Source organism: Mobula birostris, chromosome 29, assembly GCF_030028105.1.
Source record: "Mobula birostris isolate sMobBir1 chromosome 29, sMobBir1.hap1, whole genome shotgun sequence".
Taxonomy (NCBI): domain Eukaryota; kingdom Metazoa; phylum Chordata; class Chondrichthyes; order Myliobatiformes; family Myliobatidae; genus Mobula; species Mobula birostris.
Window position 1 is genome coordinate 11,522,854 of NC_092398.1, and position 27,599 is coordinate 11,550,452.

Genomic DNA, 27,599 nt, shown 5'->3' on the forward strand with positions numbered 1-27,599 from the left:
TTCAGCTCGGAGTGTTTAAATGGTTTAAAGCAAACACATTGAAATGCAAACACGGGACTCAAACTCCTTTCCTTGCTTGTTCTCCCCGCCAGGATGTGAGCAGGGTTAATAATATCTCTTGCCAACCCCCAACTAACTCCGTGCCATCAACCGTGATTGACATTTACCAGTGGAGGGGGGGGGTGTTCCAACAAGCGCCAGCCAATCGGGGACTCCCTCCCTTTACATGCGTCATAAATGTGACGCAAGACGGGGCGGGACGGAGAACGGGTGCGACTCTATAAGAAGGGCGGTCGGGGCAGTATCTGCTGTTCAGTCTCCGCTAGTCCCGGGTTGCGGCGGATAGGGCAGGGCTTTTAATGGCAAAGAATTAATTCAGGACAATCCTTCGATACTGCGCCCTGTGGATTGTTACCATCATGGCTATGACTGAAACACCAAGCGATTTCACTTATTCCAAAATGCGAGGCATCGTTGTCTTCCTGTCTGGTGAGCTTCTCCCCTTTAGGGGTCGCGATTCTCCGGAGCCTTTCGCGGCCTCGCCACGTCTCCTAGCGTCTGTGCTGCTAGTTAAATGTTCTGAGGTCTATGTCAATCCAACGTGAGAAACGTGGCAAACACTTTGCTCAGTAAGCTTCTGTAACCAGCCGAGTTGGGTGGCGATATAGGGAGGCTCCAGTTAATCCTGGGGCTTTTTGTCTTCAACTTGGGTTTCGATTTACGATAAGATCCCGGCGCTCGTGTTTGCTCTCATTTCCAGTCAGTGCGTTGCAACGCCGGTCAAGTCTGCACCGACTCTTGTGCCCGCCGGGTCACGATCTGGCCTCGTGTTTCAAGTGGCCTGTGGGTATTTAAATAAATGTCAGTACTGCGCCTTATTGTAAACTTGAAATTATCCGCAGCTCTCTGTGATTGGCTTGTGAGCTGTTCCCATGTTTTCGTGCCAATGCGTGTGTTAATGAGACTTAAATGTCTCGATTTCCACTAAATTAAAGATTGCAATCTTAAAATTGTCAACTGGTAGAGCAGGTTTAAATGGCTCTTGTAGGTTTGCAATTATTTTATTTTCTGAAATAATACGTCATTTTGGAAAATCAGTTATTTCTTAATCGCTCCCGAGTTTAAAGCTGGAATGTTGCATAAGTCGCTGATTATTTCCGTGAAGTACGAAACGGGATTGTTACTTGTGCAACATTATATTGTCTCTGGGCGTTATTTTACTGTTCTGAGATTAAGCAGTGAAGGAAAATAATACATTTGTAGCAGGGTAACATTTAAAAGATATCCTCAACAAAGAGAAAGGATTTGGAGCTTACTTTAAAACTCGTTCTCTCTTTTTTTTATAATCTCCAGCTTTCATAAAACAACGAAAGATAGGCTTGAATGACTTCATACAGAAGTTGGTGTCCAACCCTCAGATCTGCCAGCAGTAAGTGTGTTTTGTTTCTTTGGGGATAAGATTCGCCTTGATAACTTACCTGAATGCAGAATTATATTAATAACGTTTCACCATGGAGTGTAAAATGGTACATTATTAATGAAGTCAAGCTTGGATAACCAACAATGCAGTTGGATAATCCAACTAATCAATTTAATAGGTTTAAACTGGTCAACTGTTAATGTCTTACAGAAATTTAAGCAAAGAGCGCCACCTGGTGGCGATTTTAATTCAGCCCACAAAATATATGGTAACAAACAAAATGCTGGCAGCATCTATAGAAAAAAAATACATTCGATGTTTCGGGCTGAGACCCTTCAGCAGTAGATACCAACCGGCCTGCTGAGTTCCTCTAGCATTTTGTGTGTTGCTTGGATTTCCAGCATCTGCACATTTTCTCGTTTGTGAATGTACGATTAACGTTGCCGCTTGCACTAAGTAACATACCCAAAAATGCTGGAAAACCTCAGCAGGCTAGACAGCATCTATGAAAAAGAGTATACAATCGACATTTCGGGTCGAGACAGACCTGATGAAGGGTCTCGGCCGGGAACGTCGATTAAACAATTCCATCTTTTCCATAGGTGCTGTCTGGCCTGCTGAGTTCCTATAGCATTTTGTTTGTTGCTTTGGGTTTCCAGCATTTGCAGGTTTTTTTCGCGCCTACACTTACTCAGTGGCGTCGTAAAGGCGGTTCTGGGCTTCTAAACATAGATTAAAGCGAGAATATAAAGTGGCATTCCACTTTCTAACTGCAAAGATCAAAATGGTCATATTAAGCCTTTGTATTTTTGATTTGATTGAATGCTTGTTCTGCAGCCTTTTTCCTCGTGTTTTCTTATACTTGACCAAAGTTAAGTTTGGGTAACCCAGACAAGCGCTGAATGGTCCAGCCGATCAGCTTCATAAGCTTGAAATAGTTAACTGCGCTTTAGAAAAGTGATTCTTGGCAGAAAGTTATCAAGCGCGCCATCTGGAGGTCATTTTTAATTTGCCCCAAAATGTGGTTAACGTTGTTGCCCGCACTCGGTGCCATTGATACTTTCAAGGGCAGTTCTGGGCTTCAGAACATTGCTTTGTGGGTGCATAAAGTAACATCTTCACTCTTTGTTTTTTCAAAAAAAAACCCAGCACAGCCATAATATCAGTTCTGACTTATGCCCCGTTTTGATTGTACTAAATGCTTGTTTTGCAGCCCTGATGTCCGTGCTTTCTTACAAATTGACCAAAACCAGCCACAGGAAACAGATGCCTATTCTGATGTGAGTAAATGTCTCATTTCTGGAAAATGCATCTTTCACATTACCTGATCGATGAATCCTAACAATGCTACTTTTATTCTTCCTTCTAGTCATCTATTGGATCAGATGAATTTGACCTTACACCATCAAATAGGTAAGAGCAAAATTTGTACAATTATGTTAGTTTGATTGGGCCATCTTTTCTTGGTTACTCAACAGGAGCACATAGTTCACAGATTATTATAGATTTAAATCCTGCGGAGTTTAAGCTTGTAATTTGGGCTGGTAAGAAGAAAAGCCTTCATTAGTGGAAGAGCTATTTTAGTGTAATAGATAAGCTATCATATTAAGACGAGTAGGTATCAATGGGATAGATTCAAGAAAAACTTTATGCAACCTTTCCAAATGTTTTCCTGCTCTGTCTACACATACTATTTATGTAGTTTTGATGTCTGTCATATTAATGCTATGTAGAGAGATTAGCACAATTGCTTTATTGCACCAGTGGTCACTATTCCTGCCACTATCTGTAAGGAATGTGCACCTTATCCCCACGACTACATGGGTTTCCTCCGGGTGCTCTGGTTTCCTCCAACATTCCCGAAATGCAGGGTTAATTGTGGGGAAGCGTGGCGACACTTGCGAGTTACCCCACTACTGATTTAATAATAAGCATTTCACTGTTTCAAAGTACATGTGAAAAATAAAGTTGACCTTTAATCTTTTATGAAGGGTAAGGATGGGTTGTACTTCTTCCCAATTTAAAGTAAACTTCTCTTTTTGTTTATATAGTGTGAAGCCATCAGACTTTGATTACCTTCGAATAATTGGCAAAGGGAGTTTTGGAAAGGTTGGTACAGTCATCTGTTCTCCATCTGCTTTGTATTCTGTGTTGCATGTTTATGGTAACTAGTCACATGAGTGGGAGTGTGGTAAAAGTGAAGGGAATAAGTTCCGTATTTGTGCTTCATTCGAGGCAGTTTGCAGCTGGGGACCGACGGATATCATTTTTGTTGTCTACTCATTTACACTTGGGTATACTTCAGTTACATTGCTTCAGTATAGTTTGTTTGCTAATTGCTAATAAAGGATCAAATACATATCTTTGACTTTTGGAACTGAGGGGCGCTATAACAAAGTATAAGAAATCCAAGATTTTGGGGGGGGGGGCAGTGACAGCAGTGGTAGAATTGACTACTACACCTTTTATACATCATGCTTTAAGAGTTTGTGTGGCTAATTTGTTTTCCTTCATCTACCAGTCATTAGTAATTCATCCACGAAGCAGCCTTAGTTAAGAAAAAGCATCGCTGTACTGAAGTTCTTGAAATTGTGACTACTTCATTTCAGGTGCTGCTTGCCAAGCACAAAGAAACCGAAAAATATTTTGCAGTGAAGGTCCTGCAGAAGAAGATGGTCCTGAAGAAGAAAGAGGTAAGGCATTGCCATTCTCATGTACACAAATGTAGGCAGATTGGAGGGGAGACTTGGGGTAGATGAATGTAACTTCCTCTGTCCTTTAGCATTGAGCAAAGTGTTTATCTTTCTTCAGCAAAAACACATAATGGCAGAGCGCAGTGTGCTCCTGAAGAACGTGAAGCACCCGTTCCTAGTGGGACTCCATTACTCCTTCCAAACTGCTGACAAGCTCTACTTTGTCCTCGACTACGTGAATGGTGGTGAAGTAGGTAACACTTGAGTATTTCATCGCAGACTTGCCTTATTTAAAAAAGTTGTTATTTCTGTACACAGTTCAAAGTCTGGACAAGGCCGCTACTAGTTTCACCTCCCCACCCCCATGAGCAGTCGATTGCTTTTGCTCATGTCTGTGGAGTTACTAGCAAGGGGTTGGGGTTTATCCATGACTCTCGAGGGGTGGATGCTGAGTTAACTGAATAAAACTCAGTTGATTTGAACTGAGTTGTGATGGATTCAGAAGCTTGAACTAGTAGGTGGATATGTGTGTCGCTTCTGGGTTGAAGTCGGTTTGCTGTTGTACACTCGAGTACCTGGCTACACAGGTGCAATATTAATGGGGTGGTCCAGTGGCGTAGTGCTTTACAATGCTTTATAGTACCAGCGACCTGGGTTCAATTCCTACCGCTGCCCGTAAGTAGTTTGTACGCCCCCCCTGCCCCCCCCCCATGACCACGTGGGTTTCCTCCCACAGTCCAAAGATGTACTGTTTAGTAGGTTAATTAGGTTAATTGGTCATTGTAAACTGTGCTGTGATTAGGCTGGGATTAGGTTCAGGGGATTATTGGGCAGCACGGCTCAAAGGGTTGGTGGGGCCTATTCTCAATAAATAAATTTTTGAAAACTTAGCTGTAGTTGCATCGCAGGCACGTGACATTGTCGAACCAAGTCCATTTTAGTGGAGAGTGGTCATAGTGTTGCTATACTGCTGGGATTAGGATTGTACTGGCTCAGTCAACATGGGGCATGGTGGAGAGCAGCCAATCCTAACAGGTTGCATCACAGCCTGGTATGGAAACTCCAATGCCCAGGAACAGAAAAGTTTACGGAAAGATACAGCCCAGTCTATCACAAAGCCCTCCCCACAAGAAAGCTGCATCCATCAGTAAGGTCCCCCATCATCCAGCCCATGCTCTCTTCTCACTACTACCATCGGGATGGAGGGACGGGAGCCTCGGGCCCCACACCACCAGGTTCCGGAACAGTTTTTACCCTTCAACCATCAGGGCCCTTTCATCCCTGGGATCATTCTCAGAATCTCCTCTGGATCTCTCCAGTGCCAACTCATCCTGAGACATGGGTCATTAATTGCAATGGGTTTATTATGCAAATTAAAGGAAGTTTTAGTTAAAGGCCCTCCTCCGTGTCCTGATTGAGTGCAGCATTGTGACACTCGCCAAGACCAGCTGGCGCTCACAGACGTGCCGTTGATTCCAGGTTAACAGCAAATCCCCTGAACAGTAGTGTAAAGATGGTCTCCATATAACTCTGGGCAGAGTCCTTGTAATGCCTGTAACAATCAAATCAAAATACAACTTTCTTCCCTCCAGCTGTTCTACCACCTTCAGCGGGAACATGTGTTCCTGGAGCCTCGAGCCAGGTTCTACGTTGCTGAGATCGCCAGTGCCCTGGGTTACCTGCACGCCCTGAACATTGTTTACAGGTGAGTTTGTGTTGCTGTTCAAGCCATGTCTATGGGAAGAAGTTTGAGTTAATATTTTGGGCATAATTTTAAAGTGATTGGAGGAAAGTATAGGGTGGATGTCAGAGGTAATTTTTTTTTTTTACAGTGGTGGGTGCATGGAATGCACTGCCAGAAGTGGTGGAGGCAGATACATTGGGGACATTTAACAGACTTTTAGAAAGGCACATGGATGATAGAAAAATTGAGGGCTGTGTGGGAGGGAAGGGTTAGATTGGTCGATGGACACGAAGATTACCTTTGCAGACTTGTTACTTACGGCCAGTTATGCCACTGGCGTTTAGGGCAGCAATGAAGGTCCTCCATCTCTGGCGGTGTTCAGGGCTTCCTTCATCATGTCAGTAGCTTCCTCTCGGTTTTCACTACAGTCAGTCATGCAAGTCCCCAGTGGAGACTCAGGAATACCGTCACACTCGGATGTAGAAGGATTCTTCAGTGCTGTTTCCATAACAATTTTGTTTGACCCCCAAACCTGGAGGATTGGTGGACCACTCTTAGTCTGTCCTCTACCCTTTGACTTGTTTGGCATGGATGACCCCCGCCAAGAGCCAAAGCATAAAGCCCTGACTCCAGCCCTCCAGGTCACTGAGGCACACAAGCCTCCGAACCCAGTGACAAGGTTGTGGTCCTCCGCAAAAAGAGACGACGACTCACTTTCCTGTGTTAATTGTATTTTATTGTTTGGCCTGAAATTCAGAGACCTGAAGCCTGAAAACATCCTGCTGGATTCTCAAGGCCACATTGTCCTCACAGACTTTGGGCTGTGCAAAGAAGGAGTGGAACCTGATGGAACTACCTCCACGTTCTGTGGCACCCCAGAGGTAAGTGATGAGAAGTCTTCTCGCATGGAAGTAAGCTAACTGAATCCCACCTGACTGCGCATCTGGCCCAGGTACTAGACCAGGATTACTTACACCTACTATAAAGTCAGGTTGCAGGAGGAGAACAGGCATGCAATTTCATTCCTTGGGCCCTTAGCCCCCATGACCTCCCGTATCCATTGATAGTGTGGTTGGAGCTCATCAACGTTTCTGTAATCCATTGTATCCACAGGGGATTGGCCTGTCCAGCTCCACCAGAGCCTTGTTGGCCGGCCTTGCCCATTTCCAGCCCTTGTGACGGGGCACTTAGGGTTGGACTTTGAGAGTCAGGCAATTTTGTTATTGATAATAAATTATTACAGCACGGTAATGGGGCCCTTTTGTCCCAATGAGCCTGTGCTGCTCCGCCACGTGACCAGGCAGAATAACCGTCCAGCATGGGCTGAAGGATCCATTTCTGTGACTCGAATAGCCAATTAACCTACTAACCCAAGCGCCTTTGGACTGTGGGAGGAAACGGGAGCACCTGGAGGAAACCCACGCGCTCACAGGGAGAACGTACAAACTCCTTACAGGCAGCAGCAGGAATTGAACCCAGATCACTGGCATTGTAATAGTGTTACACTATCCCTGATGAGCAGATCTCTTGACCTGATCCACGTGCTCTCAAACGCTGGTTTTTATTCAATTGTTACCTTAATATTTTAGACTTTACTGTATCATGACAGTGCCCTCTTCTCTCCACACCTCTGCAACTTAAAACCTGTTATCTTGTTCCAGTTACTTTGAACCACTCTTGTTCCAAAACATTATTTCATGCCCCAAAGATGCTGCTGGACTTTGGTCCTTCTGGCATTTTCTGTTTTCCGCAGAGTGGCAGTGGTTAATATCAGAATACATTGTTTCAGGGGTTTTAGTGGAGGTGAGAGGTGTTTTTTAAAAAGTGGTAAGCACCTGGACCGCAATGCTGTGGGTGGAGGTAGAGGTGGATACATTAGGAGCATTTAAGTTTTAGATAGGCTTGTGGATAAAGGGTAAAAGAGTTATGAGCTCTATAGGAGGGAAGAGTTAGATTGATCTTGAAGTAGGTTAAAAAGTCGGCACATTCCTGTACTATGCTGTGCATTTCTACATTGTAAAAACACTAATACTAATGCATTTGTTTTTTTTTCAGTATTTGGCTCCTGAGGTGTTACAGAAGCAAGCTTATGACCGAACAGTTGACTGGTGGTGCCTGGGATCTGTGTTGTATGAAATGCTATATGGATTGGTAGGTATCATACTATGGCTTGTACTGAACTCAATCTCTTTTGCTCTGTAGCATTCAGAGTATGTACCTCCTTGAAAGGCATGGCTTCCCAGCCTGGGGTCCACAGACCCACTGGTTAATGGTAAGGGTCCATGGCATTAAAAAGGTTGGGAACCCCTACTGTAGGGCTTGGTTCTATACTATCTGACAATGCAATGCATCATATTTTGTGTTCCAGACCCAAGTTTTGTGAGATTTTTAAGATTTCAGATTAATATGTGCCCTTCAGCCCATGATATTGTGCTGATCTTTTAACCTCCTCTGTGATCAATCTAAACCTTGCCTCCCACACAGCCCCCCAGCTTTGTATCAAACATGTATCTAAGATTCTCTTAAATGTCGCTAATCTGCCTCTACCACCCTCCCCCTCAGCAAGTTCCATGCACTTGCTGCTCTGTCAAAATAAAATTAGCTCTGATATCCTCCACCTATGCTTTCCTCAATCACATTAATTATGCCTCCTCGTATTAGCGCTGGGGGAAATAGTCACTGGCTATCCACTCAATCTATCCCCCTTATCTTGTATACTTGGACTGTACTCCTCGGAGTTTAGAAGAATGAGGGGGGACCTCAAAGAAACATTTCGAATGTTGAAAGGCATGGACAGAGTGGATGTGGCAAAGTTGTTTCCCATGTGATGGGGGAGTCTAGTACGAGAGGGCATGACTTAAGGATTGAAGGACGCCCTTTCAGAACAGAAATGCGAAGGAATTTTTTTAGCCAGAGGGTGGTGAATCCATGGAATTTGTTGCCATGGGTGGCAGTGGAGGCCAAGTCATTGGGTGTATTTAAGGCAGAGATTGATAGGTATCTGAGTAGCTAGGGCATCAAAGGTTATGGTGAGAAGGCAGAGGAGTGGGACTAAATGGGAGAATGGATCAGCTCATGATAAAATGGCGGAGCAGACTTGATGGGCCGAATGGCTGGCTTCTGCTCCTTTGTCTTATGGTATACCTCTATCAAGTCACTTTTCATCCTCCTTCACTCCAAAGAGAAAAGCCCTAGCTCACTCAACCCATCCTCCTAAGACATGCCAATCCAGGCAGCGTCCTGGTAAACCTCCTCTGCACCCTCTCTAAAGCTTCCACACCCTTCCTATAATGAGGCAACCAGAACTGAACACAATACTCCCAAGTGTGGTCTAACCACGGTTTTATAGATCTGTAACATCGCCGGCTGGTGGTGTAGTGGCATCAGAACCGGACTTTGGGGCGAGTGGTCCCTGGTTTGAATCCGGCCGGCTTTGTGCACCTTCCATCTCTGCTGGGTTGAGTGCCAAGCTAGCTACTTGGCCTCGTAAAAGACAAAATGCTAAAGGTTGCCACCCAATGTGCTACAAGCAATAACAATGTTATTACCTTGCGCCTTTTGGATTCTATAAGTTACGATTGTGTCCTTTCTCCTAGCCCCCATTTTACAGTCGGAATATGGCTGAGATGTACAACAACATCCTGCACAAACCCCTGGTCCTAAAACCCAACGTGTCTAACTCTGCCCAGGATGTCCTCCAAGGACTGCTGCAAAAGGACAAAGCACAGCGACTGGGGGCCAAGAATGACTTTGTGAGTACTGCCACTAAGGGTGTGTTTTGGAGAGGAGGGTGGGAAGGGATGGAATCCAGTTGAAATGACAGGCCGTTCATTGTATTTGAATAGCAAGTGCTGTTTTGCTAATGATGGGGCTTGGATTTTGTTGGTAAGGCAGCTGTTCATTGATTACTAATGGTTGCTTGTAAGCCTGAGGCCAAAAGAGGTTTGCTTTTCATTCAAAGTTCAAAGTAAATTTAGTATCAAAGTACATATATGTCTCCATATACAACCCTGAGATTCATTTTCTTACAGGCATACTCAATGAATACATTATAGAATAATAACCACAATAGAATCAATGAAAGACCACACCAACTTGGGTGTTCGACTAGTGTGCAAATACAAAAACAAAGAAATAATATAAGGGATATCGAGAGCATGAGATAAGAGTCCTTGAAAGTTGGTCCATAGGTTGTGGGAACATTTCAATAATGGGGCGAGTGAAGTTATCCCCTTTGGTTCAAGAGCCTGTTCCTGAACTTGGTGGTGTGAGTCCCAGGGGTCCTGTACCACCTCCCTGACGGTGGCAGCAAGAAGAAAACGTCCTGGGGTGGTGGGGGTGTCCCTGATTCCAAAACAATTAGGATATTGAGTGGATTTTGACTCCAACTGATGGCTTTAAATTCCTTGCTTCCTATTACTGTTCTAACCCCTGTCTCTAGATCAGTGTGTGGACACTAGCAGGGTAACATAATCACTAAATTGCCCCATTACTTTCAACTGCTGGGAAAATGCATTAATGTTGCTTTTCACTTTATCTTCAACCACTGAATTTTTAGCCGTGGGTGTGACTGTCCCAGTATCAGTTATACACTCAGTGGCCATTTTAAAAGGTACTGGAGTAAAGCCCAGTGTGGTTTTCTGCTCCTACAGCCCATCCATTTTGGTCTTTGACATGTGCATTCAGAGATGCTCTTCTGCACACCACTCTTCTAACACGTGGCTGTTTGAGTTACTGTAGCCTTGTTGTTGGCTTGAAACAGTCAAGCCATTCTCCTCTGACTCTCTATTTTTTTGCCCTCAGAGCTGCCATTCTCTGTAAACTCTAGAGCATGGATTCCTAACTTGCCCCTCCCCCCGCCCCGTTTAATAGTAGGGAACCCATGCTCTAGAAACTGAAAATCCCAGGATATCAGCAGTTTCTGAGATGCTCAAAGCACCCCATCTGGCACCAACAATCATTCCATGGTCATAGTCACTTAGATCACATTTCTACCCCGTTCTGATGTTTGGTCTGAACAACAGCTGAACCTCCTGACCATGCCTGCGTGCTTTTGTGCATTGAGTTGCTGCCACCTGATTGGTCAATTAGATATTTGCATTGACAAGCAGGTCTTCCTAATAAAAAGTGGCCACTGAGTGTATGCTCTGGACCTTGTTTCAATTTGCCAATTTCACCCGCTGTTCGAGGGCACTGTTTTTGCTGGAGCATAGTTCTGGTGTCAGAAACAAGCCTACTCCTATCTTGCTGAAGGGACAGTAGACAAGACTGTAACGAAGTTGTTTAACCATGAGGGCATCACAAAACCAGATACTGGAATTCAGTGATTGCTGAATGGTGAGAAGAAGTTTCACCCCCATCAGTCTGTCTTTGCCTTTCCGAGGTCTGCTGACTAACTTGTGGGCAGCGTGTTAGAATAACGGTTAGCATAACGCTGTTACAGCACCAGCAATCCCACTGCTGTCTGCAAAGAGGTTGTGCTGTCTCCTCATCACTGTAGGTTTGAGGTTTCCTCCCAGTTCCAAACACTGTGAATTAGTAGGTCAGTTGGTTCCATGGTCAGCATGGGCTTGTTGGGCAGAAGGGTCTGTTACTGTGCTGCATCTCTAAATAAAAAGTAAACAATCCTGCCAAGGTCCACTTCATATTTTTTTTCCTTAACTCTCTTCAATCTTCAATTCACAGTTGGAGCTGAAGTTCCATTCGTTCTTCTCAACAATTAACTGGGATGATCTCATGGCCAGGAAAATAACTCCTCCGTTTGTCCCTGCAGTGGTGAGTACAGGACACGTTATTCACTGGAATCTTTCAGAGGCTGGTTGAGTAAAGGGATGATTTCTGTAATTGTGTGATTGTTGCTTTAAAGATGCTTCACTCCACTGGTGGTGTAGTTGTGCAGTGTAAGAGAAGCAAGGACCTTGACGGTATGTCAAGCTCCTCTTTATTAAGAGGCACCAAGTAATTGAGAATTGCAGGATCTTGCTCATCCCACTAAAGATCCAAACGTCAAACAAGTATTTGTAAAGTTTAAAGGCAGACGAGCCTTAAACTTAATTGACCTAATCCATAAGCTGCTTGGTGTCCACATAGAACACTTATTTTTTTAATAAGTTCACTTTGAGTCTCTGTGCTGGCGTAGTGGCATCCGGATCAGAGAGGTCCTGCATTTGAATCTGTCCAGCCCCTTTCACGAGTTCTACTCATTTTCCTTTCAGTGGCTGTGTGATTCCACATGCTTGTAGCCATGGGGCTGTACACTAATGATAGAGCCTTGGAACTTTCAGAAGAGACTGGAAAGTTCACTGTTATCTCAGTCGCTGCCATGCACTGTAAATTACTTTTTCCTAATGCTGTTCATGTCATAAATACATGTTGGTACTGATGCACATTTTATCGGAGCAGAATTAGGCTTAGGCCATTTGGCTTGTTGAGTCTGCTCTGCCTTTTCATCTTGGCTGATCCATTTTCCCTCTCAGCTCCAATCTCCTGCCTTCTCCCCATATCCCTTCATGCCCCGACTAATCAAGAATCTACCAACCTCTGCCTTAAATATGCCCAATGACTTGGCTTCCACAGCCGCCAGTGGCAACGAATTCTACCGATTTGCCACTCTCTGGCTGAAGAAATTCTTCCTCATCTCTGTTCTAAAAGGACCCCTGTCTATTCTGAGGCTGTGTCCTCTGGGTCTTAGACGTCCCCCACCACAAGAAACATCCACTCTATCGAGGCCTTTCAGCATTTGATAGGTTTCAATGAGGTCACACCTCATTCTTCAGAATTCCAGTGAGTAGAGGCCCAGTTGCCCCTCCTATGATGAGCCTTTCAATCCCAGAATCATTTTTGTGAACCTCCTTTGAACCCTCTCCAATGTCGGCACATCCTTTCTTGGGTAAGGGGCCCAAAACTGCTCTCAATACTCCACAATAGTGAGGCTTCACCATTGCTTTATTAAACCTCACTATCTGTACTTTAATTTATTTTTATATAATTATAATATTTTTACTGTTGCATGTCATGACAGCACAGCAAATTCCTAAAATATGTAAATGTATGACACATAAAATTAACCCTTGGTCGTCGATGAGTCATCCACAGTGCACCCTGCTTTCTCAGAACTGCTTGAAGGCAATCATGGTGTGTAGTTCCTGATAAGACCTGCTGCGTTATTTTATTTCTGGTATTGGGTGTGGCGTTTCTCAGTTTAACGGCTACCACTAAAGTGATAATCCTTATCCAATGCATGTGCACTAAATTGTTATAGTGCTTCAATAGCAGAGACATCTGAGTTTGGGGGGGGGGGGGCGGGGGAGAAGACTTCCAGTCAGCAATTTCATTTACAATAAAGTTTTGGGCAATTTATGCTCTAGGCCAAGTTGAAAAATTGACGGTAGTTTGTTTTAATTTTCTTTCAGTCCGGACCCACCGACCTGCAACACTTTGACCCTGAATTTACACAGCAGCCAGTTCCGAACTCTGTGGCAAACTCCCCTGAAGATGTTCCGATTACCGCCAGCATGCGAGAGGCTGCTGAGGCGTTCCTTGGTTTCTCCTATGTGCCTCCTGTAGATACCTATCTATAATGCCAAGGAGTTTGGCACTTTAAAAAAAAATGACAAACGGCTGAGGTTCAAACCTGCACACTGTGCACCTTATTCTTCATGCACAAGTTGCCCCCCCCCACCACCTGCCCCCTCATCTCTCTTCTAGGGACACATTCCTCTGAATGTTGTGTGGAGCACCTAACAGTAAAGATCAATGTCAAATGTCAATTTTTAATTTTCCTTCAGCTTTTTCGCTTTGCAGTAAAGTCTTGAGACAGACTTTTCAATCGTTAGGCAACCAAAATGCCTTCAGAGCCAGCCCTTGAGACAGGGAGCCGTCTTGGGCACTCCTCGCAATCTGTACCACTGCCACGACTCCAGTTTCTAATGAGAAAGCCAGCTCATACACAAGTGGCTGAGGGGAAATGTTGTGATTTATGGCATGCAAAGCGACTGACGCTGCTACTTGTTGAGAGCGGCTGCAAGATATCAACTCTTCCATTACCTGAAATTGCCAAGATGCCACATTCCACGAAGGATCTGAACTATGGTCTTAATGGTCGTGCAGTTGGGACCATTGGGAACATTAACCTCTTAACAGCAGAAGTAATGCTTTTGTGAACATTGAGCTGCTTTAGCAGAGTATGGACTGAAGATATTTTGTTTCTGTTCTAACTTGAGCTTTTCCCCACTAATCTTTCAATGTGAACCCTTAGCCCATGACTAGTTGTCGTCTCTACTTCAAAATGAAATGTACCAGTCCTTCAGCTAAGAGAATTGTTATTTATGAATCATTTAATGTTTGTATTTGATATTTGAATCCCAGTCTGATCAGGGGTATCAACAGCATGGCTGGACGAAAAATACTTGATCAGATCAGAGTTGCTGGGTGAGTAGATTATTTATAAAAGCCATTTGGCTTTTAGGAGGAAGAAAAGACTTGTGGTTGCACATTTTTACCACAGCCAAAGCTTCTAAGTGGAACAGTGTTACATTTGGGTGAGGTAGGAAATCCTCCACACCGTACTGATTTTAAAAAGTAGGGGGAAAGAGAAGGAATGAAGTGGTTCCATCACAATCCATTAAAAATGAGATTGCTGGAGATGAAGTTGAGGATCTGAGGATTTACTTTTCCTCAGTGGAAGTGAACCAATCCCAGGCTATCTTCAGATATGCCAACTACTGTTTAAGCTATGAGATATTCAGTGCACAATGTTAATAACTGGATTGATATTTCTTTCACATTTGGAAGATATTTCTGTATCTACAAACATTTTAGATGTTTAAGGGGCATGGTACATATCTTAGATTTTTGAGAATTTATTTTTTTTAAGATCTCAGTTGTACTGAATTTGACAATGTACTGTATTTCCCACCTGCTGCTTCAGTAATGTTGCTAGTGTTAAAAACTGGAAGATGGATTTGGAATTATTGCTAGAATTTCACTAGTGTGCAGCTACGTTTGTGGCTGCCTGAATGGTGTCAAGAGTCATCAGGAAAGGGGATTTTCACCTACTTAACATTAAACCTCAGTTAGAAATGTAGTCAGAGGATTAAATGTTTTAAGTAAGCCAGCAACCCTCCCTGCAATCTCCACATTAACTGTAACATCCAACAGAAGCCTGTTGTCCGGTACTGGAGTGCCAATCAAATGTGTAGAAACCGTAAACTTATTCATGCATCAAAGTTCTCGTTCTAAATCAGAAATCAAACTTGAAGCCTATTTAGATTCGGTTTTCATGCATGGATTTGTGAAGACTTGCCTGACCTTGTGTTTAGAAAAAAATACTTAATACAAAAATGAATTGGGTTGTACTAATAAAATAAATCTGTAGTTATGTTGTGTATACATTTGCAGTGCAAGATCAGACCATCTGTTGGTGTTATTGACATAACTGCATCCTATTTCTAAATCAAGAAAATGTTGAATAAATAAAAATGCATATTTCCACAGTGAGTTTTTATTTTGATACAAGGTATCTTTCTTATGAGCATCATTTTAAACTTGTGGACAATGTTTCTACATGTACGTTTGCCTCAAACAGCGAAGCATTGTAAATTTGAAGGGAAAGGTTGAGTGAATAGACAAATGGAATCCAATCCAAATAAGGTTCAGTACTGGGGCTGGGCAAATGAGGCAAGAGAATATCAGATAAGGTACTGAAGAGATCAGAGGAATCCTGGAGTGTTATAGTAAGAGAAGTCAGGAAGGCAACTTGATAAAATGGCTGTTAGCAGATTAGGTCTAGAGGCACCTACATCTATGCAATGCACTGCCCATCAGCCTGTTACTCACGCTTCCAGAGGGATTGAGGTACTGCCTTCATAAGCATACAAAAGTGTACAGCTAAAGACCAACAAGACAGCTTGATGGCTTTGCTGGCCAGTAGAAAAGAAATATTTTCAGTGCTATAATGAAGGAGCAGGCACACAGAACTATTCTGATGGCTCCTTTAGGATGTTGGTAATAAACGCGCAGACATTGATGAATTTTAGGGAAAAAGAAATATCATAGTGCACTGAGTGATCCCTCAGCACTATATCACAGCAAACATTCAACTGATCACAGACTTAAAATTCAATTGGTTTCATGCTCTTGTGAATTCAATAGTGCATTTACATCTACAGCTGACAATACTCGAGTTTTCCATGAGAATTGCAAGTTGCTCCTTTCTGTATGCGTAGTTGGGCAGCTGTGCACAGCTCTCAGGGGGTGGGATCACTGGGGCTCATGTTCATTTTGCAATACCTTCCACATCTGTTCCTCAGTAAAGTGTGCCCAGGCACAGCAACCTGGTGGTCAACACTATGCTTTACAGCACAGGGTTTAATTCTTGACATGTTCAAAGTTTATAGAAAGTTATTGCTATTTCTGGACATGCCCCCTGCTTTATTAGCACCAGACTGGCTTATAAGAGAAATTGGCAAAAAAAAAGTAGGTATGGTTGTGTTGCAGTTAACGTGAATACTATTGCAGCTTGGGGTGTCAGAGTTCGGATTTTAATTCTAGAATGCTCTGTAAGCATGTTTGTACATTCCCTCCCGTGAACCGCATGGGGTTCCTTTCACAATCCAAGGGCCGTACCGGTTAGTAGGTTAATTGGTAGGTTAGTAGGTAAGTTGTCCTATGATCAGGCTAGAGTTCATTGCTGACGGCGCTGCTCATTCAGTGGGCTGTAAGGGCCTGTTCCGCATAAAAATGCCGCCTTCTCATTGTTACCATCAGGAAGGAGGTACAGAAGCCTGAAGGCACACACTCAACGATTCAGGAACAGCTGTTTTCCCTCTGCCATCAGATTTCTGAATGGACATTGAACCTGTGAACACCACCCTACTACATTTTTGTACTACTTAATTTAACTTTATATTTACAGTGATTCACTTTTTTAAATTGTATATTACACTGTGCCGTTGCCACATAACAAATTTCACAACACATGCCAGTGATATTAAACCCGATTATCCATTCTAGTCATTTGCTTTATTTAGAATTATAATTCACTATTTGGCCACTTGGTGGTGCTGTTGTCACATCTGAAGAAGTAGTACTTAGAAAGTTCGGCACTTTAATGCAGCAACTTCCGTCAATGATTTTGGACAAAAATTATTGAAACGTTTTCAAACAAATTTCAAAAGGTTGTGCTGCAGATTATCAGAAGCTTCAATGACTAAAATTGAAAATACAAATCTTGTTGGTGTTTTGACTATTTCGTCCCAGTGTGCCTTTTTTTTTTACATATTTTTCCAATAAGAATGAAATTTGTTGGATTAGCATCATCCTTCCTCCTTGGATGGCCCTTGCATTGAAGAGTAATTCACTTTCATTCCCATTCCACAGATAGTTAGGTGTCTAATGAAGCCAATTCAGGATGAATGGACCCTTCAGCCAGTGTGGCATAAGACATAGGAGCAGAATTGGGCCATTCAGCACATCGAGTCTGCTGAGTTATTATCCCCCTTGACTTTGATGCCTTGACTAATCAAGAACCTACCAACCTCCGCTTTCAATATACCCAATGACGTGGCCTCCACAGCTGCTTGTGGCAATGATTTCCACAGACTCACTACCCTCTTGCTGAAGAAATTCATCCTCAGTTTAAAGAAACTCCTTTTACCAGTCCTGAAGGGTCTCAGCCTGAAATGTTAACTGTTTATTCATCTCCATAGATGCTGCCAGACCTGCTGAGTTCCTGTGTGTTGCTTTGGATTTCCAGCATCTGCAGATCTTCTAGTGTCTGCGCCCTCCTAATCTCTGTTCTAGAGGGACAACCTTGTATTCTGCAACTGTGCCCTGTGGCCCTAGACTCCCTCACTTTAGGAAACATCCTCTCCACATCGCCTTTATCAATATTCAATAGGTTTCAATGATAGTCTACCTCCATTCTTTTAAATTTCAGCCAGTATAGGCCCAGAGAGCCAAAAAAAAAGGCTCGTGTATTAACCCTTTCATTCCCAGACCCTTTCCAATGCCAGCATATCCTTTCTTGGATAAACAGTTCACAACAGTGCAGTCTGATGAATGCCTTACAAAGCCTCAGCATATTCTTGACCTCTTGAAATGAGTCTGTTGAACAGCTGGTGGCTTTGCTGACCAATTGAAAATGGAACCCTTTATGGAAGTGCAGGCAGAAGATTCATTTGATAGCTCTCTCAGGAAATGGGCATTGACAGGGCAGATGGCTTCCTATACTAGATGATTTTTTTTTGGGTTCCTCAAAATACTTTAGGAATAGTCACTGTTTTTTCTGTGGATGAGGGGGTCAGGGATTGTTATTATCAATGTCTTTTCCTGCAGCGGGGGGGGGGGGGGGGAGACAGGGTCTGTGAGTTCTGTTTCTTTTTTGTGCTGTGGGGGAGGGAGTTGATGTCTTTTCTTTCATCAACTCCCATGGACTTCCTGTATTTCATGGCTACTTGGAGAAGACAAATATCAGAGTTGTATTGTATGTGCACACTTTGACAATAAAATGAAACCTTTGACCTTTAAAAATGAGGCTAAAGCAGAAATCCCTCTGCACGCTAAATCGCAGCAACCTTCTAACTGATCACACGCCTGACATGAAAGGTCATGTGAAATTAATGATGCACTTACATCAATAACTGACAATACTTTTCAGCTTTCCATGAGAGTTACATTCTTACTTGCTCTACCAAACATCCCCCTCATGTACAAGTATTCGGCTGCTGTGCACAGTTCTCAGGGGGTGGGATCACTGTGGGGGATCACCTTGCAAGACCTTTCTGCATCTGCTCAGTGAAGTGTGCCCAGGTCAAACACAAACACGTGATAAAAACTGGACCTATAGAGCTTATACAAGGTTATCATCCTGCTTCTGGACACATTCTCCTGCTTTCTTAGCACCCAAGCAGCCTCTAATAGGGGAAAGTGGCACCAAATATATATTCTTCAGCCAACTCATGAGAAAATATTAAGACCAAAAATCTTCCCCAAACAGGAAATAACTGGAATGGGTAATAAACCGTTTAACTATTAAGCTCCTTCCAGCACTCATCCCTGCAAGTGGCCTAAGGACTACACCTGTCCTTTCGCCTCCTCCCTCACCTCCATTCAGGGCCCCAGGCAGTGCGTCCAGGTGAGGCAACATTTCGCCTGCGAATCTGCTGGGGTTGTCTATTGTGTCCGGAGCCCCAGATGCGGCCTCCTCTACATTGGTGAGACACGTCAAAAACTGGGGGACCGCTTCGTCACGCATCTCTGCTCTGTCCGCCACGAGTGCAACATCCCGGTAACAAAACGTTTTAATCGCGGTTCCTACTCCCGTTCCGACATGTCAGGCATGCCCTCCTCCTGCGCCAGGATGAGGCCACCCTCAAGGTGGAGGAACAACACCTAAGATTCCGCCTGGGAAGCCTCTAACCTGATGGCATGAATATCAATTTCCTTCCAGTAAAAAAATTCTACCCCCTACTCTAATCCCAACTCTGACCTTTTACCTCTTCTCACCTGGCTATCACTCCCCCAGGATCCCCTCCACCTTCTCTTTGTCCTGTGGTCCACTCTCCTCTCTTATCAGATTCCTTCTTCTCCAGCCCTTTCCCACCCACCTATCACCTTCCAGCTATCCTGCTTCCACTGCCCCCAACTTCTTGTTCTTCCTCCTTCCTTCTTGGTCCTGATGAAGTGTCTCAGCCCAAAACATCTACTATCAATTCATTTCCATAGATGCTGCCTGACTTGTTGAGTTCCTCCAGCATTTTGTGTGTGTTTCTTTAAGATTGCCAGCATCTGCAGACTTCCTTGTGTTTATGATAAACTATTTGGCCAGTTGGTGGGGCTGTTGTCACACCTTATAAACGCTTCCACGTATCAGCTTGAAAACCGAATAAAGTGATTCTCCGCTGTGATTTAGAGCGTGATCATTTGAAACTATTTAAGAAATAAAACATAAAAGATGCTGCTTTAGGATATCAGAATCAGGTTTATTATCACTGGCGTGTGACGTGAAATTTGTTAACTTAGCAACAGCAGTTCAATGCAATACATAATCTAGCAGAAAGAGAAAAAAATAAACAAAACATAATTATAAACAAGTAAATCAATTATGTATATTGAATAGACTATTAAAAAATGTGCAAAAACAGAAGTACTGTATATTAAAAAAAGTGAGGTAGTGTCCAAAGCTTCAAAGTCCATTTAGGAATCAGATGGCAGAGGGGAAGAAGCTGTTCCTGAATCGCTGTGTGTGTGCCTTCAGGCTTCTGTAGTTGCTACCTGATGGTAACAGTGAGAAAAGGGCATGCCCTGGGTGCTGGAGGCCTTTAATAATGGACGCTGCCTTTCTGAGACACTGCTCCCTGAAGATGTCCTGGGTATTTTGTAGGCTAGTGCCCAAGATGGAGCTAACTAGATTTACAACCTTCTGTAGCTTCCTTTAATCCTGTGCAGTAGCCCCTCCATACCAGACAGTGATGCAGCCTGTCAGAATGCTCTCCACGGTACAACTATAGAAGTTTTTGAGTGTACCTGTTGACGTGCCAAATCTCTTCAAAATCCTAATAAAGTATAGCCGCTGTCTTGCCTTCTTTATGACTACGTCAATATGCTGGGACCAGGTTAGATCCTCAGAGACTGATCGCTAAGACACGAGCCATTGCGGCTGATATGACTTGATAAATCGCATGGCTCTGCTTCGTTAGGAGTTTGGAATTTGCTGTGTCGCTAACGACCGCAGCAAATTACTACTAGATGTGTTGTGGAGAATGTTCTGACTGTTTGCATTGCTGTCTAGCATAGTGATGCCAATGCACAGGATGATCAGAGGTTTTGTGGTGTCATAGATTCAGCCAATTCCATCTTGACAACAAGCCTCCCCACCATTTCCAAAAGGCAGTGCCTGAAGAAGGCAGCATCCATCATGAAAGATCCACACGCCATCTGGAACTTGCCCTCTTCACATTACTACCTGCATGAGGATTTCCAGCAGCTGTAGGACTGACACTCAAACGGTTTGGAAACATTTTCATCCTGTTTGCCAAGCGATTCCAAATAGTCCATGAGCTCATGGACACTAGCTCACGGTTCCTCTTTTGCACTAGTGACTGAATGTGTTACTAATTTACACTGCAAGTTATGTTGTTCCGCATGTACTGTTCTGGTGGCACAAAGCAACATATTTCATGACTTATGTCAGTGATAATGAAACCTGATTCTGAACTACAGCATTTGTTCCTCTGTAAAATGTGTCCAGGTCAAATACAAACATATAAGAAAAACACAGTCGAGCACCTCCCACTCCACCCATCAAAAGCAAATCTTCCAGGTGGCCAAATTTAAATTCCGATTCCCATTCTGACATGTCGGTCCACAGGACGGTGGAGCAACACTTTATATTCTTTCTAGTTAAAAAAAATCCCTCCCCCCTCCTCTTCTTCTATTCCTCACTCTGGCCTCTTACCTCTGTACACCTGCCTATCACCTCCCACTGGTGCTCCTCCTATGGTCCACTCTCCTCTCCTATCATTCCTCTCTCTCCAGCCGTTGACCTTCCACAACCACCTGGTTTCACCTGTTACCTTTGTCACGTACCCCGTGACAGGGGTTAAGAAACCAGCAGAGATGGAAAACACTTTGGAGTCTCGTATTGTTAACAACTAATAATATTTTTAATAACTACACAATACAGTAATATAAATGTAGATAAATCAAACAGGTTAGCAATGATTGTATATAAAAGTAAGTTTGGAATATATATGTATGAAAAAAACCAAGCTTCTTTAAGTCTAGGGGTAAAAAGATACAGTGTTATGATGTTGAGTAAAGTTCAGTTCGTGGTATTTAGTTGAGTAGTGATGGAGATGGAGAGTGAGTGTGAGTGTGTGTATGTGTGAGTGAGTGAGTGAGTGAGTGAGTTGAGTCGAGTCTTCAGGTGAGCTGATGCCGTCGATCTTCTCGTCGTCCTCCAAAATCCTTCAGAAGTCACCGACTGTGACTTTAACCGGGGGGACCGGTTTTCCTGTGGTGGAGCTATCACCCCAGCAAGGGTGGACACATAGACAACTCCCCACCAGTCAACCCCTTCTTCACCGATGGAATAGCAATTTGATCTGCCTGATTGATCCTCCAAAACCCACTTTCTCTGCGGGCACAACAATGCTCATTCAGTGTCCCGATCATGTGTCTGAGGTCTGTATCATCTGACCTCCCATTTACCCCACCAGGCTGAGCATCACCTGCCATTCAAAGAGTCCCTCCTTCCTTTGTCTGTAAATAAGTGCACAAGCAGGCAAACCGTCCTTGAAGAAATATCAACAACCTGCTGAAAATCCCATCATCGAGTGTCCATTAAATAACACCGCCTTCGGTCACCGTAGCAACTTACGAGCTGCTCGGTGCTGTCTCCAACTTTAAACTCAGTAAAAATCCAAGGTTACTTCCAATGCCTTAAAGTGACAGTCCAACCGTTAATCTTCGTCTCTCTCTCTCTCTCTTCCAAAAGCGACACATCGGTGGTAAATAACTCTGTCTCTCTCTCCTTTCCAAACAAACCATCAATGATAAATGTCTCTCTCCAAACAGTTAATAGGGGCACTCCTGGATCCCCTCACACCTTCTAGCTAGCCTCCTTCCCCTCCCCCTGCCTTCTCATTCCAACATTCCCCCCCCCCCACCTTCCTTTCCAGTCCTGAAGACGGGTCTCGGTCCAAAGCGTCGACTATTTATTCATTTCCATTGACACTGCCGCACTTGCCTCCAGCATTTTGTATGTATATATTTATTTATTGAGATATAGTATGGAATAGGCCACACCATCCAGTAATCCCCCAATTTTTAATCCTAGCCTAATCACAGAACAAGTTACAATGACCAATTAACCTACCAACTGTTAGGACTTTAGACTGTGGGAGGAAACTCACACGGCCACGGGGAGAACGTACAAACTCATTACTCCAACTATTTAAAACACTTTCAGACAGAAACCTAAGGATTCTGCTTCAAGATGTCAGAAGGTTGATTGACACAAATCTTGACGCTGTTTTAACCATTTTCCTCCTGCGTGCCTCCTATAAATTGGCTGCTTTCCCCAATAGCAGCAGCTACATAATTTATGGCCAAAAATCAACACCAGCTTGGCACAGACTTCGATTGAGTGAATGTCAAATTTAATTTTCTCCAATAGTTTTCCAGGATTCTAATGTGGATTTAGGGATCAGGTTCCAAACACTGAACTTTGAACATGAAAACATACCAAAGTAAATTTTATTATCAAAGCACATTCATGTTACCATATACAACCCCGAGATTCACTTTCTTGTGGGCATACTCAAAAAAATCTATAGAATAATAACTATAAAAGTATCAATAAAAGACCGTCCAACTTGGGCTTTCAACCAGAGTGCAGAAGACAACAAACTGTGCAAATACAAAAAGAAGAAATAATAGTAAACAAATAAATAAGAAATAAGTATTAGGAACATGAGGTGAAGAGTCCTCGAAAGTGAGCCCATAGGTTGTGGGAACATTTCAATGATGATGCGAGTGAAGTTGAGTGAAGTTATCCCTTTTGGTTCAAGAACTTGATGGTTGAGGGGTAATAACTGTTCCTGAAACTGGTGGTGTGAGTCCTGCGGCTCCTGGATAGTGGGGGTCCCTGATGATGGATGCTGCTTTCCTGCGACAGCTTTATCCATGATGGAGTGGGCCGTTATCCACTATTTTTTGTAGGACTTTCCGTTCAAGGGCATTACTGTTTCCATACCAAGCTGTGATGTACCAAGGATGTGAAAGGTGACATACAAATTAAATTGGATTAACATAATTCTTTCTACTTCTTAGTCAGTTCTTATGATCCAGGGTAATTCATTTCGATTGTGGTTCTACAGGTCCCTAGGAATCGGGGGTTAATGACATACGAGCAAATTCTTCCGCAGATGCAGCATGTGGTGGATAACGGAACAGACGGTGGCTGTTTGCAAGGTGTCCCACTCCTTCTGCCACTAACACACTATCAATCACAATAAGTCGGTGATCACAACATCCAAGAAGTGTACACAGCCATCCAACAACTTGGATACGAGGCAACGTGTAAGCAATGAAATTATAAATCTGTTTCTCACAGATTGATCAGGATGTAATGTCAGTTGCAGACAAAAGTTTCTCTTTCAGTGCACAAAATCATGAAACAGAAATTGGAATTGTTCTATTGTTGTCACATGTGCTGAGATACAGTGATAAGCTCACAAACGAGAAATTCTGCAGATGCTGGAAATTGGAAATCAAAGTAATACACACAGACAAAGTCCTGGAGGAACTCAGCAGGCCAGGCAGTATCTATGGAAAAGAGTAAACAGTTGATATTTTGGGCCGAGATCCTGATCAGAGTCAGAATCAGGTTTAATATCACCAGCATATATTGTGAAATCTGTTAACTTAGTGGTAGCAGTACAATGCAATACATGGTAATAGAAAATGAATAAATACATCAATTACAGTAAGTATAGATTTACATATTAAATAATTAAATTAAAAATAGTGCAAAAACAGAAATGATAAAACAGTAGTGAGGTCTTTTTCATGGGTTCAATGTCTTTTTAGAAATTAGATGGTAGAGGGGAAGAGGCTGTTCCTGAATCACTGAGTGTGTGCCTTAAGGTTCTTGTACTTCCTTCCTGATGGTAACAATAAAAGGGCATTTCCTGGGTAATGGGAGGACCTTCATAATGGACGTCACCTTTCTGAGGCACCACTCTTTGAAGGTGTCTTGGATACTACTGAGGCGACTTACTACCGAAGATGGAGCTGACTAGTTTCACAACTTTCTGTTGCTTCCTGAAGGGTCTTGGTCCGAAATTTCGACTGTTTACTCTTTTCCACAGGTGCTGCCTAGGCTGCTGAGTTCCTCCAGCCGTGTGTGTGTGTGTGTGTGTGTGTTACAGTGAAAAGATGTCTTGCATTCTATCCTAACAGATCAACTCATTACACAGTGCATTTAACAAGCTAACACAAAACCAATGCAAATAAAGCATTAGTTACAGAAGAAAAAGCAGTGCCAGTAATTGACAAGACACAAGCTCATAATGAGGTAAATTGTAACATGAAGAGTCTAAGAAACCATACAAATAGTCTTATAACAGTGGGCAGAAGCTGTCTATGAGCCTGGTGGTATGTGCTTTCAGGATTTTGTATCTTCTGCCTGAGCACAAAAACAGAATACATCTGGTTTGATTATGCTGGCTGCTTTACTGAGGCGGCAAACAGTATTGACCAGTATTGATCCATAGAGGGGAGGCTGGTTCCCATGGTGTGCTGAGCTGTGTCCACAACTCTGTGACGACCAATTTAAAAGCAGCTTCATATTAGTGGCTCTGTGGACACCTCAACTTTGAACATTTCCACTACAATGGACCTTTAAACAGGAGAAATTCTGCTGGAAATCCAAAACCCCACACACACACACACACACACACACAAAATGCTGGAGGAACTCAGCAGGTCGAACAGTACCTATGAAAATGAATCATCAGTTGATGTTTCAGGCCGAGACCCTTTTTCAGGACTGGAAAGGAAGGGGGCAAATGCCAGAATAAAAAGGTGGGGAGGGGGGAAAAGAAGGTAGCTGGAAGATGATAGGTGAAGCCAGGTGAATGTGAAAGGTCAAGGGGTAGAGAAGAAGGAATCTGATAGAAGAGGAGAGTGAACCATGGGAGAAGGGGACCCAACAGGTGAGAAGAGGTAAGAGGCCAAGAGTGGGAAGTGAAGAGGGGAGGGGGAAGGATTTTTTTTAAACCAGAGGGAGAAATCGATATTCATGCCATCAAGTTGGGGGCTACTTTATTGTTCGTTCTAATTCTGTTCTTTCTTCTAAAAATATGTATAATTTATGCTCTTCAGGGGAAATGCTCTTATCTGATGTTTGTGCCTGTGATGCATCTGCAAGTATGTTTTTCATTGCACATGAGCATACTGTGGAAGTGTATTTGAAACTTCTGAGATTTTTTATGTATTTAATTTTGTAATGTGACAAAATGGAACCCTGTATAATCCAGAGTGCATTGTTATAAGCTAAGTGTGCACGTGGCAAAAGGTATGTAATGTCCTGATCATTGTTCATTGTGTAACTACGGGGCGATTGATCTATTGCATGGCCTTAAGTACTGCAAGGAGCAGCTGACTCCCAGAACAGAAAACAGCCACAGAATAGCCTGAAAACTTATAAGAAACAAACTTCGTAAGCTATGTTACGTACCCCGTAACTGGGTTGCCAAACCAGCAGAAATGGATCACTCAGTTGGAGTCTGGATTACTAGAACTAAGAAAGTTTTATTAAAGAAACAAGCAACACAGTAATCGAAAGGATAATAAATGCAACAGTTCAGCAATGATAAAAACACATGTGCACAGAATTAAGATAACAGCATCAATCAAGCTCTATCGTTGTCTAGGAGTAAATGACCAATTTCAAAGTGACACAAAGTTCAGTCCAATTTAGTTCAGTTCGCAGTAATCGTTGCCATGGTGATGGACAACGTGGGGGGAGGGAGAGAGAGAACGAGAACGACTGATCATTCAGAACGGCTTCCACTCACAGACCGGCGATATTGCTCACAAGCAGCTTTTGGGCGGGTCCTTTGTGATGTCACCTGAGGTCACCGACTGTGACCCCTCCTCCAGATGCGGTCGATCCTCTGCAGTGAACCCGGCACCCAAGCGAGGGTGGACACACACTGGGTTCCCGCTGATCGTACCCTTCCACCCTGTGCGTTTATGGCCCGGTACTTCCCACCGGCTTGTGAGAGGCGCACCACTTCCAGGGTCTCGTTACCTCGGTGTGTCCTGCCTTAGCGAACCTGTCCCTTTTTATCCCCCTGCTGGGGTATCGCCTGTCCATCACTTCAAACAGTTCAGGGTTCAAAGGGGGAGCCGCTCTAGACAATACCCAGACTGATGGCTCCTTCATTAACACCTCCAAATGCTGTTTCATTGTGTGCCTTATCTCTCCCTCCCCTGAGGACAGGTGGCAGACCAACTGCTGATGCCACTGACGCTAGCCCAGGCCAGCAAACATCTTAATTTATGTGTATTCTCGTCACAGCTATAAATCAGAAGCAGCCTCCCATCCATGGAATTGTTTCTCCTTGCAAGTACTAAGCATGCCTTTGAACAGGTCTACACTGTTTTTTTGTTCTTTGTTACAAGACCTAGGGAAAGGTGCATGACAATACAAGTCTCTATCACAATACTCAATTTTGATAAACTTGACCGTGACTTGATTTTGATTTTTGACTTTGCAGGAGGGCTTCCTGCACTGGACAACTTTTAGGATTTTTTGCATATATATTTTACTCATGAGACCGACAGAGTCTACAGAACTAAGGCACTGACATCATGGACCACATCTGAATTACAGAAGAGGAAGTGCTTGCTGTCTTGAGGAAAACTATGGTAGAGTCCAGTCCCCAGAGCCTCACAAGCTGTACCCTCAGACCTTATGGGAGGCGAGTCAAAAATTTCTAATCAAGATGGCGTTAAGCTTGGGTCTCAATCGAGATGGTGGCCCAGATTTAGTGGTTTATAATAAGTTCATAAGATGGTGTTGAGGAAAGAAAAGGGAATTAGGGGTCAGGCTTAGGGACAGGAATGTGGAGGCATTAGAAGGCATACTCAGCATTCGAAGTTCAGCGACGTGGATGGGTGACAAAGGACATCAAGAGCCTAGGCATCTGTTCTGCGCTCAAAGTCCAGCGATGTGGACACAGGATGAAGGACACAGAGTCTAGCCCTCTACCGCACATTTGAAGGCCAG

General features: G+C 43.5%; 1 protein-coding gene and 1 long non-coding RNA gene across 2 annotated transcripts in view; one reads left to right on the plus strand and one right to left on the minus strand.

Annotated features, from left to right (window-relative positions):
* LOC140190234 (uncharacterized) overlaps nt 1-27,599 on the minus strand; it is a 42,252-nt gene that overhangs the window by 2,040 nt on the left and 12,613 nt on the right. The window contains exon 2 of the long non-coding RNA XR_011883562.1: nt 168-841. This is a non-coding gene — a long non-coding RNA (uncharacterized lncRNA). The remainder of the gene's footprint in view (nt 1-167; nt 842-27,599) is intronic.
* Nucleotides 302-15,287, plus strand: LOC140190231 (serine/threonine-protein kinase Sgk1). The gene is made up of 13 exons (XM_072246791.1): nt 302-489; nt 1,354-1,429; nt 2,634-2,700; nt 2,790-2,833; nt 3,472-3,529; nt 4,030-4,113; nt 4,232-4,363; nt 5,706-5,818; nt 6,555-6,678; nt 7,853-7,948; nt 9,394-9,549; nt 11,483-11,572; nt 13,210-15,287. The coding sequence occupies exons 1-13, from the start codon at nt 420-422 to the stop codon at nt 13,375-13,377; spliced, it is 1,278 nt and encodes a 425-aa protein (XP_072102892.1). The 5' UTR covers nt 302-419; the 3' UTR covers nt 13,378-15,287.